The sequence below is a fragment of the Anomalospiza imberbis genome, unplaced genomic scaffold (genome assembly GCF_031753505.1).
Source record: "Anomalospiza imberbis isolate Cuckoo-Finch-1a 21T00152 unplaced genomic scaffold, ASM3175350v1 scaffold_214, whole genome shotgun sequence".
NCBI classification, from domain to species: domain Eukaryota; kingdom Metazoa; phylum Chordata; class Aves; order Passeriformes; family Viduidae; genus Anomalospiza; species Anomalospiza imberbis.
Window position 1 is genome coordinate 52,358 of NW_027099847.1, and position 12,570 is coordinate 64,927.

Below are 12,570 nucleotides of genomic sequence, written 5' to 3' on the forward strand. Positions count from 1 at the left end.
CAGGTGTGCCCCCAACCCCCCCAGGTGTGCCCAACCCCCCCCCAGGTGTGCCCAAGTACCCCCCAGACCCCCCCAGGTGTGCCCCCCACCCCCCCCTCCAGTGTTCCCCCAGACCCCCCCAGGTGTGCCCAGGTGTGCCCCCACCCCCCCCAGGTGTTCCCCCAACCTCCCCAGGTGTGCCCCAGGTGTGCCCAGACCCCCCCAGGTGTGCCCAGGTGTTCCCCCAACCCCCCCAGGTGTGCCCAGGTACCACCCAGACCCCCCCCAGGTGTGCCCAGGTGTGCCCAGGTGTGCCCCCACCCCCCCCAGGTGTGCCCCCAACCCCCCCCAGGTGTGCCCAGGTACCCCCCAACCCCCCCCAGGTGTGCCCAGGTGTGCCCAGGTGTTCCCCCCCCCCCCCCCCAGGTGTTCCCCCAACCCCCCCAGGTGTGCCCAGGTACCCCCCAGACCCCCCCAGGTGTGCCCAGGTGTGCCCCCACCCACCCCCCCAGGTGTGCCCAGGTGTGCCCCCACCCCCCCCAGGTGTGCCCAGGTACCCCCCCAGACCCCCCCCCAGGTGTGCCCAGGTGTGCCCAGGTGTGCCCCCACCCCCCCCAGGTGTTCCCCCAACCCCCCCAGGTGTGCCCAGGTACCCCCCAACCCCCCCAGGTGTGCCCAGGTGTGCCCCCACCCCTCCCAGGTGTTCCCCCAACCCCCCCAGGTGTGCCCAGGTACCCCCCCAGACCCCCCCCAGGTGTGCCCAGGTACCCCCCAGACCCCCCCCAGTGTGCCCAGGTGTGCCCAGGTGTGCCCCCCACCCCCCCCAGGTGTTCCCCCAGGTGTGGCCTCACCTGTTGACCTTCATGCGGACGGGTTTGGGCCGCGGGGGGGGGGTCGGGGGCGGCGGGCCACGTCCTCCAGGAGGCGCCGCGTGACGCGGAAGCGCGGCAGGAACCAATCGGCCGCGTAGCGCGACAGGTGAGCCTCCAGCGCCACCAGCTCAAACGGCGACAGGTCCACCTGCTGCGGGGGACACCTGGGTGACACCTGGGTGACACCTGAGAGACACCTGGGTGACACCTGGGTGACTGACACCACACCTGTACCCACCCCGTGACACCTGGGTGACACCTGGGTGACACCTGGGTGACACCTGAGTGACACCTGGGTGACACCTGAGTGACACCTGATACACCTGAGTGACACCTGATACACCTGAGTGACACCTGAGTGACACCTGGGTGACACCTGTACCAACCCCAGGGACAGGTGAGCCTCCAGCGCCACCAGCTCGAAGGGCGACAGGTCCACCTGCTGCGGGGGGACACCTGGGTGACACCTGGGTGACACCTGTGACACCTGAGTGACACCTGAGTGACACCAGAGTGACCTGTGATACACCTGGGTGACACCTGAGTGACACCTGAGTGACTGACACCACACCTGTACCCACCCCGTGACACCTGGGTGACACCTGAGTGACACCTGAGTGACAGACACCACACCTGTACCCACCCTGTGACACCTGAGTGACACCTGAGTGACACCTGGGAGACACCTGAGTGACTGACACCACACCTGTACCCACCCCGTGACACCTGAGTGACACCTGAGTGACACCAAATGACAGCTGAGTGACACCAGAGTGACCTCTGATACACCTGGGTGACACCTGGGTGACACCTGGGGTGACACCTGGGTGACACCTGAGTGACACCTGAGTGACACCTGGGTGGACACCTGAGTGACACCTGGGTGACTGACACCACACCTGTACCCACCCCCGTGACACCTGAGTGACACCTGAGTGACACCTGTACCAACCCCAGGGACAGGTGAGCCTCCAGCGCCACCAGCTCGAAGGGCGACAGGTGCACCTGCTGCGGGGGACACCTGGGTGACACCTGGGTGACACCTGAGTGACACCTGATACACCTGGGTGACACCTGAGTGACACCTGAGTGACTGACACCACACCTGTACCCACACCATGACACCTGGGTGACACCTGAGTGACCTCTGAGTGACCTGTGATACACCTGAGTGACACCTGAGTGACACCTGTGACACCTGAGTGACACCTGAGTGACACCTGAGTGACACCAGGGGACACACCTGAGTGACACGTGTGGCACCAGAGTGACCTCTGATACACCTGAGTAACACCTGTGACACCTGGGTGACACCTGGGTGACACCTGAGTGACACCTGAGTAACCTCGGATACACCTGAGTGACACCTGAGTGACCCCTGGGACACCTGAGTGACACCTGAGTGACACCAATGACACCTGGGACACACTGGGTGACACCTGGGACACCTGAGTGACACCTGAGTAACCTCGGATACACCTGAGTGACACCTGAGTGACCCCTGGGACACCTGAGGAGCACCTGAGTGACACCAATGACACCTGGGACACACCTGGGTGACACCTGGGACACCTGAGTGTCACCTGGCCCCACACCTGTGCTACGTTCCAGCAGCGCCCGTCGCACCTGTGTCACCTCCAAGCCACCCCGAGTCACACCTGGGTCACCTTCAGGTGACCCCAAACCCCACCCAGGTGTGTCCAAACCCCACCCAGGTGTGTCCAAACCCTTCCCAGGTGTTTCCGAACCGCCCCAGGTGTGTCCAAACCCCATCCAGGTGAGTCCAAACCCCACCCAGGTGTGTCCAAACCCTCCCCAGGTGTGTCCAAACCCCACCCAGGTGTGTCCAAACCCTCCCCAGGTGTGTCCAAACCCCATCCAGGTGTGTCCAAACCTCCCCAGGTGTGTCCAAACCTCCCCAGGTGTGTCCAAACCCCATCCAGGTGTGTCCAAACCCCCCCCAGGTGTGTCCAAACCCTCCCCAGGTGTGTCCAAACCCCCCCCAGGTGTGTCCAAACCTCCCCAGGTGTGTCCAAACCCCATCCAGGTGACCCCAAACCCCACCCAGGTGTGTCCAAACCCCACCCAGGTGTGTCCAAACCCTCCCCAGGTGTGTCCAAACCCATTCCAGGTGTGTCCAAACCCCACCCAGGTGTGTCCAAACCCCATCCAGGTGTGTCCGAACCCCATCCAGGTGTGTCCAAACCCTCCCCAGGTGTGTCCAAACCTCCCCAGGTGTGTCCAAACCCCACCCAGGTGTGTCCAAACCCCATCCAGGTGTGTCCAAACCTCCCCAGGTGTGTCCAAACCTCCCCAGGTGTGTCCAAACCCCATCCAGGTGTGTCCAAACCTCCCCAGGTGTGTCCAAACCCCACCCAGGTGTGTCCAAACCCCATCCAGGTGTGTCCAAAACCCACTCCAGGTGTGTCCAAACCTCCCCAGGTGTGTCCAAACCCCACCCAGGTGTGTCCAAACCCCATCCAGGTGTGTCCAAACCTCCCCAGGTGTGTCCAAACCTCCCCAGGTGTGTCCAAACCTCCCCAGGTGTGTCCAAACCTCCTCAAGTGTGTCCAAACCCCACCCAGGTGTGTCCAAACCCTCCCCAGGTGTGCACAAACCTCTCCAGGTGTGTCCAAACCCATTCCAGGTGTGTCCAAACCTCCCCAGGTGAGTCCAAACCCTCCCCAGGTGTGTCCCAACCTCCCCAGGTAACCCCAATCCCCACCCAGGTGACCCCAAACCTCTCCAGGTGTGTCCAAACCCATTCCAGGTGTGTCCAAACCTCCCCAGGTGACCCCAAACCCTCCCCAGGTGTGCACACACCTGCCAGAAGCCCAAATCCTCTCTTCACACCCCCAAACCACCTCCCACCTGTGCCCAGGTGTGTCTTACCTGTTTACCCATCGTGCCTCACCTGTCCAGGTGCACCTCACCTGTCCCTACCTTGATCTCAGCTCTACTTCACCTGTGCAGGTGCACCTCACCTGTCCATACCTGTATCCCAGGTGTACCTCACCTGCCCAGGTGCATTTCACCTATCCCTACCTGCAACCCAGGTGTATCTCACCTGCCTAGGTGTAGCTGCCTTACCTGCATCCCACCCACCCCCAGGTGTGTGTCTCACCTGTGCAGGTGTGTGTGTCTCACTTGGAAGGGGTGTGGCTCCAGGGCGCGCAGCACCAGCGCGGGCGTGCCCAGGCTGAGCCCAGGTGTATCTCACCTGCCCAGGTGTGTGTGTCTCCCACCTGTCCCAGGTGTGTCCCACCTGTGCAGGTGCACGTGTCTCACCTGTGCAGGTGTATCCCACCCATTCCCAGGTGTGTCCCACCTGCCCAGGTGTGTGTGTCTCCCCTGTCGCAGGTGTGTCTCACCTGTGCAGGTGCGTGTGTCGCACTTGTACAGGTGCGGGTGTCTCACCTGTGCAGGTGCGGGTGTCTGCCCTGTCCCAGGTGTGTCTCATCTGTGCAGGTGTGCGTGTCTCACCTGTCTCAGGTGCGGGTGTCTCACCTGGAAGGGGTGTGGCTCCAGGGCGCGCAGCACCAGCGCGGGCGTGCCCAGGCTGAGCCCAGGTGTGTCTCACCTGCCCAGGTGTGTGTGTCTCCCACCTGTCCCAGGTGTGTCCCACCTGTGCAGGTGCGTGTGTCTCACCTGTGCAGCTGTGTGTGTCTCACCTGTCCCAGGTGTGTCCCACCTGCCCAGGTGTGTCTGTCTCACCTGTGCAGGTGTGTGTGTCTCCCCTGTCCCAGGTGTGTCTCACCTGTGCAGGTGTGTGCATCTCACCTGTCCCAGGTGTGTGTGTCTCACCTGTCCCAGGTGTGTCTCACCTGTGCAGGTGTGTGTGTCTCACCCATGCAGGTGCGTGTGTCTCACCTGTGCAGCTGTGTGTGTCTCACCTGTCCCAGGTGTGTCCCACCTGCCCAGGTGTGTCTGTCTCACCTGTGCAGGTGTGTGTGTCTCCCCTGTCCCAGGTGTGTCTCACCTGTGCAGGTGTGTGCGTCTCACCTGTCCCAGGTGTGTGTGTCCCACCTGTGCAGGTGCGTGTGTCTCATCTGTGCAGGTGTGTGCGTCTCCCCTGTCCCAGGTATATCCCACCCACCCCCAGGTGTGGCTCACCTGTGCAGGTGTGCATGTCACATCTGTCTCAGGTGTGTGTGTCTCACCTGTGCAGGTGTGTGTGTCTCACCTGTCTCAGGTGTGCATGTCTCACCTGGAAGGGGTGTGGCTCCAGGGCGCGCAGCACCAGCGCGGGCGTGCCCAGGCTGAGCCCAGGTGTATCTCACCTGTCGCAAGTGTGTGTGTCTGCCCTGTCCCAGGTGTGTCTCACCTGTGCAGGTGCGGGTGTCTCACTTGGAAGGGGTGTGGCTCCAGGGCGCGCAGCACCAGCGCAGGTGTGCCCAGGCTGAGCCCAGGTGTATCTCACCTGTCCCAGGTGTGTGTGTCTACCCTGTCCCAGGCGTGTCTCACCTGTGCAGGTGCGGGTGTCTCACCTGGAAGGGGTGTGGCTCCAGGGCGCGCAGCACCAGCGCAGGTGTGCCCAGGCTGAGCCCAGGTGTGTCTCACCTGTCCCAGGTGTGTGTGTCTACCCTGTCCCAGGCGTGTCTCACCTGTGCAGGTGCGGGTGTCTCACCTGGAAGGGGTGCGGCTCCAGGGCGCGCAGCACCAGCGCGGGCGTGCCCAGGCTGAGCCCAGGTGTGTCTCACCTGTGCAGGTGTGTGTGTCTCCCCTGTCCCAGGTGTGTCTCACCTGTGCAGGTGCGTGTGTCTCACCTGGAAGGGGTGCGGCTCCAGGGCGCACAGCACCAGCACGGGCGTGCCCAGGCTGAGCCCAGGTGTGTCTCACCTGTCCAGGTGTGTTCCACCCATCCCCAAGTGTGTGTGTCTCCCCTGTCCCAGATGTGTCCCACCTGTCCAGGTGTGTGTGTCTCACCTGTGCAGGTGTGTGTGTCTCACCTGGAAGGGGTGTGGCTCCAGGGCGCACAGCACCAGCGCGGGCGTGCCCAGGCTGAGCCCAGGTGTGTCTCACCTGCCCAGGTGTGTGTGTCTACCCTGTCCCAGGTATATCCCACCCATCCCCAGGTGTGCGTGTCTCACCTGTGCAGGTGTGTGTGTCTCACCTGGAAGGGGTGTGGCTCCAGGGCGCGCAGCACCAGCGCGGGCGTGCCCAGGCTGAGCCCAGGTGTGACGAGCGGCGAGGTGACGGGGCGTGGCTCGAACAGGTCGGGGTGGTTGCACACCTTGCGCAGCTGCATCAGCACGTTGATGACGCTCATGAAGTGGCCGCTGGCCAGCGTGGCCCGGGTGCTGCGGGGGGACACCAGGTCACCTGGCGCACCTGGGCGCACCTGAGGTCACCTGGGGTCACCTGGGCGCACCCGAGGTCACCTGGGGTCACCTGGGCGCACCCGAGGTCACCTGGGGCAGCACCAGGGGCAGCACCTGGGGTCACCTGGGCGCACCTGAGGTCACCTGGGGCAGCACCGGGGGCAGCACCCGAGGTCACCTGGGGCACCTGGCGCACCTGGGTGCACCCGAGGTCACCTGGGGCACCTGGGCGCACCCGAGGTCACGTGGGGCAGCACCGGGGGCAGCACCTGGGGTCACCTGGGAGCACCCGAGGTCACCTGGGGCACCTGGGGTCACCTGGGGCAGCACCTGGGGCACCTGGGGGCAACTGGGGGTACCCGAGGTCACCTGGGGTCACCTGGGACACCTGGGGTCATCTGGGTACACCTGGGACACCTGGGGCACCTGGAGTCATCTGGGAAACCTGGGGGCACCTGGGGCAGCACCTGGGGTAACCTGGGCGCTCCTGGGGCACCTGGGTGCACCTGGCGCACCTGGGGCAGCACCGGGGGCAGCACCTGAGGTCACCTGGGCGCACCTGGGGTCATCTGGGAAACCTGGGGGCACCTGGGGTCACCTGGGGTCACCTGGGGCAGCACCTGGGGGTACCCGAGGTCACCTGGGGCAGCACCGGGGGCAGCACCTGGGGGCACTTGGGGGTACCCAAAGTCACCTGGGGTCACCTGGGACACCTGGGGTCATCTGGGGTCACCTGGGAAACCAGGGGCACCTGGGGCAGCACCTGGGGCAGCACCTGGGGTCACCTGGGGCAGCACCGGGGGCAGTACCTGAGGTCACCTGGGCGCACCTGGGGTCATCTGGGAAACCTGGGGGCACCTGGGGCACCTGGCGCACCTGGGCGCACCCGAGGTCACCTGGGGTCACCTGGGGGTACCCGAGGTCATATGGGGGCACCTGGGGCAGCACCTGGGGGCACCTGGGGCAGCACCTGGGGTCACCTGGGGTCACCTGGGAAACCTGGGGGCACCTGGGGCAGCACCTGGGGCACCTGGGCGCACCTGGGGTCACCTGGGGTCACCTGGGGCACCTGGGCTCACCTGGGTCACCTGGGGCACCTGGGGTCATCTGGGGGCACCTGGAGTCACCTGGGGTCACCTGGGCTCACCCGAGGTCACCTGGGGTCACCTGGGGGTACCCGAGGTCACCTGGGGTCACCTGGGGCACCTGGGGACACCTGGGGTCATCAGGGTCACCTGGGAAACCTGGGGTACCTGGGCACACCTGGGGGCACCTGGGGGCACCTAGGGTCACCTGGGCTCACCTGGGGCACCTGGGGTCACTTGGGGCACCTGGGCTCACCTGGGCTCACCTGAGCTCACCTGAGCGATGCCAGAGGGGTTCGGAAGGGAAATTTTGGGATTTAAGGGGGAAATTTGGGGCTCCAGGGTGGCCTTGGGGCTGGGGGAGGGGACAGAGAACACACCTGGGCTCACCTGAGCTCACCTGAACTCACCTGGGCTCACCTGAACTCACCTGGGCTCACCTCAACTCACCTGAGCTCACCTGAGCGATGCGGGAGGGGTTCGGAAGGGAAATTTTGGGATTTAAGGGGGAAATTTGGGGGTCCAGGGTGGCCTTGGCGTGGGGGGGGGAGGGGCACAGGGCTCACCTGAACTCACCTGCGCTCACCTGAGCTCACCTGAACTCACCTGGGCTCACTTGAGAGACGCGGGAGGGGTTTGGAAGGGAAATTTTGGGATTTAAGGGGGAAATTTGGGGGTCCAGGATGGCCTTAGTCCTAAAAACGGGACGGAAAAGCCACCTGGGCGCACCTGGGCGCACCTGGGCACACCTGGGCGCACCTGAGACATTTAGGGCTGAAATTTGGGGACTCTGGGGCTGTTTAAGGCCAAAAATTTGGGGAGCTTGAGGGGGTTCGGGCGGTCTCGGTGCTAAAAACACAACACCAAGCTCACCTGGGGGTCACCTGGGGGTCACCTGAGCTCACCTGGGGCTCACCTGGGGGCAGAGGCGGACAACCCTGGGGGATTCTGGAGAAATTCGGGAGAAAATTTGGGGAATTAAAGGGATTTGGAAGAGGATTTGGGGCATTTTCTGGGGTCCCAGGTGAGTTTGGAGCTCCCAGGTGTGCCCAGGTGCGCCCAGGTGTGCCCAGGTGCGCCCAGGTGTGCCACCCTCACCTGGCCTGGCCCATGACATCATTAGACACTCTGAACAGGTGAATTTTGGGTGGATTTTGGGTGGAATTTCATGGAATTCAGGCACAGTTCCACTGGAATTTTTGGAATTTGGGGCTCCCCAGGTGTGCCCAGGTGTGCCCAGGTGTGCCCAGGTGTGTCCCCTCACCTGGCCCGGCCCACGGCGTCATCAGACACCCAGAACAGGTGAATTTTGGTGGATTTTGGGTGGAATTTCATGGAATTCAGGCACAGTTCCACTGGAATTTTTGGAATTTGGGGCTCCCAGGTGTGCCCAGGTGTGTCCCCTCACCTGGCCCGGCCCACGATGTCATCAGAGACCCTGAACACATGAATCTTGGGTGGATTTTGGGTGGAATTTTACGGAATTCGGGTACAGATCCCCGGGCATTCCTGGAATTTAGGGCTCCCAGGTGTGCCCAGGTGTGCCCAGGTGTGTCCCCTCACCTGGCCTGGCCCATGACATCATCAGACACCCTGAACAGGTGAATCTGTGGTGGATTTTGGGCAGAATTTCATGGAATTCAGGCACAGTTCCACTGGAACTTTTGGAATTTGGGGCTCCCAGGTGTGCCCAGGTGCGCCCAGGTGTGCCACCCTCACCTGGCCTGGCCCATGACATCATCAGACACCCTGAACAGGTGAATTTTGGGTGGATTTGGCTGGAATTCCATGGAATTTGGATACAGTTCCCCGAGAACTTTTGGAATTTGGGGCTCCCAGGTGTGCCCAGGTGCGCCCAGGTGTGCCACCCTCACCTGGCCTGGCCCATGACATCATCAGACACCCTGAACAGGTGAATTTTGGGTGGATTTTGGGTGGAATTTCATGGAATTCAGGCACAGTTCCACTGGAACTTTTGGAATTTGGGGCTCCCAGGTGTGCCCAGGTGCGCCCAGGTGTGCCACCCCTCACCTGGCCTGGCCCATGACATCATCAGAGACCCTGAACAGGTGAATTTTGGGTGGATTTGGCTGGAATTCCATGGAATTTGGATACAGTTCCCCGAGAACTTTTGGAATTTGGGGCTCCCAGGTGTGCCCAGGTGCGCCCAGGTGTGCCACCCTCACCTGGTCTGGCCCATGACATCATCAGACACCCAGAACAGGTGAATTTTGGTGGATTTTGGTGGATCTGGATGGAATTTTATGAAAATCAGGTACAACTTCATGGGAATTTTTGGAATTTTGGGCTCCCAGGTGTGCCCAGGTGCGCCCAGGTGTGCCCAGGTGTGTCCCCTCACCTGGCCTGCCCCATGACATCATCAGAGACCTTGAACCACTGAATTTTGGGTGGATTTTGGGCAGAATTTCATGGAATTTGGGCACAGTCTTACAGGAATTTTTGGAATTTGGGGCTCCCAGGTGTGCCCAGGTGTGCCCAGGTGTGCCACCCTCACCTGCCCTGCCCCATGACGTCATCAGAGACCTGGAACCACTGAGTTTTGGGTGGATTTTGGCTGGAATTTCATGGAATTCAGGCACAGTCCCACTGGGACTTTTGGAATTTGGGGCTCCCAGGTGTGCCCAGGTGCGCCCAGGTGTGCCCAGGTGTGTCCCCTCACCTGGCCTGCCCCATGACATCATCAGAGACCTTGAACCACTGAATTTTGGGTGGATTTTGGGCAGAATTTCATGGAATTTGGGCACAGTCTTACAGGAATTTTTGGAATTTGGGGCTCCCAGGTGTGCCCAGGTGTGCCCAGGTGTGCCAGCCTCACCTGGCCTGGCCCATGAAGTCGTCGTAGAGGAACCTCTGGCGCTTGGACAGGCGGCACCTGAGCACGTGCTCGTACTTCTTGGGCATCTGCTTCTCCACGTCCACCTTGAGCCGGCGCAGCAGGAACGGCCGCAGCACCTGCGGGGACACCTGCTCAGCCGGGGCACAGGTGCGCCCAGGTGTGCCCCAGGTGTGCCCAGGTGTGCCCCACCATGCCCCAGGTGTGTCCCAGGTGTGCCCAGGTGTGCCCCAGCGTGCCCCACCATGCCCCAGGTGTGTCCTACCATGCCCCAGGCGTGCCCAGGTGTGCCCCAGGTGTGTCCCAGGTGTGCCCCAGGTGTGTCCCAGGTGTGTCCCAGGTGTGCCCAGGTGTGTCCCAGCGTGCCCCACCATGCCCCAGGTGTGCCCCAGCTGTGCCCAGGTGTGTCCCAGCGTGCCCCACCATGCCCTAGGTGTGCCCAGGTGTGTTCCAGCGTGCCCTACCATGCCCCAGGTGTGACCCCAGGTGTGCCCAGGTATGTCCAGGTGTGCCCAGGTGTGCCCCAACGTATCCCAAGTGTACCCAGGTGTGTCCCAGGGTGCCCCACCACGCCCCAGGTGTGCCCTAGGTGTGCCCAGGTGTGTTCCAGCATGCCCCACCATGTCCTAGGTGTGTCCTACCATGCCCCAGGTGTGCCCCAGGTGTGCCCAGGTGTGCCCAGGGTGTGTCCCAACATATCCCAAGTGTGTCCTACCATGTCCTAGGTGTGCCCCAGGTGTGCCTCAGGTGTGCCCAGGTGTGTCCCATCGTGCCCCAGCATGTCCCAGGTGTGCCCAGGTGTGCCCCAACGTATCCCAACTGTGCCCAGGTGTGTCCCAGCGTGCCCCACCATGCCCTAGGTGTGCCCAGGTGTGTCCCAGCGTGCCCCACCATGTCCCAAGTGTGACCCCAGGTGTGTGTACCTGTACCCAGGTGTGTGTACCTGTGCCCAGGTGTGCCCAGGTGTGCCCAGGTGCGTTACCTTATGCAGTCTCTTGACGAGGCTCTCGTTGTACTCCTGGCCGCCCTCGATCACGCCCATCAGGTGTGACCCAGGGTGACCCAGGTGTGTGTACCTGTACCCAGGTGTGTGTACCTGTACCCAGGTGTGTGTAACTGTACCCAGGTGTGCCCAGGTGTGTGTACCTGTACCCAGATGTATCCCAGGTGTGTGTACCTGTACCCAGGTGTGCCCAGGTGTGCCCAGGTGTGCCCAGGTGCGTTACCTTGTGCAGCCTCTTGACCAGGCTCTCGTTGTACTCCTGGCTGCCCTCGATCACGCCCCTCAGGTGTGACCCCGTGTGACCCAGGTGTGTGTACCTGCACCCAGGTGTGCCCAGGTGTGCCCAGGTGTGCCCAGGTGTGCCCAGGTGCGTTACCTTGTGCAGTCTCTTCACCAGGCTCTCGTTGTACTCCTGGCTGCCCTCGATCACGCCCGTCAGGTGTGACCCCGTGTGACCCAGGTGTGTGTACCTGTGCCCAGGTGTGTGTACCTGTACCCAGGTGTACCCCAGGTGTGTGTACCTGTACCCAGGTGTATCCCAGGTGTGTGTACCTGTACCCAGGTGTGTGTACCTGTGCCCAGGTGTGCCCAGGTGTGCCCAGGTGTGCCCAGGTGCGTTACCTTGTGCAGTCTCTTGACGAGGCTCTCGTTGTACTCCTGGCTGCCCTCGATCATGCCCGTCAGGTGTGACCCCGTGTGACCCAGGTGTGTGTACCTGTACCCAGGTGTGCCCAGGTGTGCCCAGGTGTGCCCAGGTGTGCCCAGGTGCGTTACCTTGTGCAGTCTCTTCACCAGGCTCTCGTTGTACTCCTGGTTGCCTTCGATCACGCCCCTCAGGTGTGACCCAGTGTGACCCAGGTGTGTGTACCTGTACCCAAGTGTATCCCAGGTGTGCCCAGGTGTGCCCAGGTGTGCCCAGGTGCGTTACCTTGTGCAGTCTCTTCACCAGGCTCTCGTTGTACTCCTGGCTGCCCTCGATCACGCCCCTCAGGTGTGACCCAGGGTGACCCAGGTGTGTGTACCTGTACCCAGGTGTGTGTACCTGTACCCAGGTGTGCCCAGGTGTGCCCAGCTGTGTGTACCTGTGCCCAGGTGCGTTACCTTGTGCAGTCTCTTGACCAGGCTCTCGTTGTACTCCTGGCTGCCCTCGATCATGCCCGTCAGGTGTGACCCAGTGTGACCCAGGTGTGTGTACCTGTGCCCAGGTGTGTGTACCTGTACCCAGGTGTGCCCAGGTGTACCCAGGTGTGCCCAGGTGTGCCCAGGTGTGCCCAGGTGCGTTACCTTGTGCAGCCGTTTGACCAGGCTCTCGTTGTACTCCTGGCTGCCCTCGATCACGCCCCTCAGGTGTGACCCAGTGTGACCCCCGGTGTGTGTACCTGTACCCAGGTGTGTGTACCTGTGCCCAGGTGTGTGTACCTGTGCCCAGGTGTGCCCAGGTGTGCCCAGGTACCTT

The 12,570-nt window shown here is 62.6% G+C and overlaps 1 protein-coding gene across 3 annotated transcripts in view; it reads right to left on the reverse strand.

Moving 5' to 3' along the window:
- Positions 1–831: 831 nt before the first annotated feature.
- The window catches only part of LOC137466451 (helicase SRCAP-like), a 54,996-nt gene continuing 43,257 nt past the window's right edge, over positions 832–12,570 (reverse strand). The window contains exons 16-18 of one of the 3 annotated variants that reach the window (XM_068178177.1): positions 10,094–10,230; positions 5,965–6,151; positions 832–999 (exon numbers count right to left, since the gene is read on the reverse strand). In XM_068178177.1, coding sequence (XP_068034278.1) covers positions 841–999; positions 5,965–6,151; positions 10,094–10,230 — 483 coding nt within the window. In that variant the 3' untranslated portion in view covers positions 832–840. Of the gene's footprint in view, positions 1,003–5,964; positions 6,152–10,089; positions 10,231–12,570 lie in introns of those variants that run through there. The other 2 variants (XM_068178176.1, XM_068178178.1) reach the window with 2 other exon arrangements.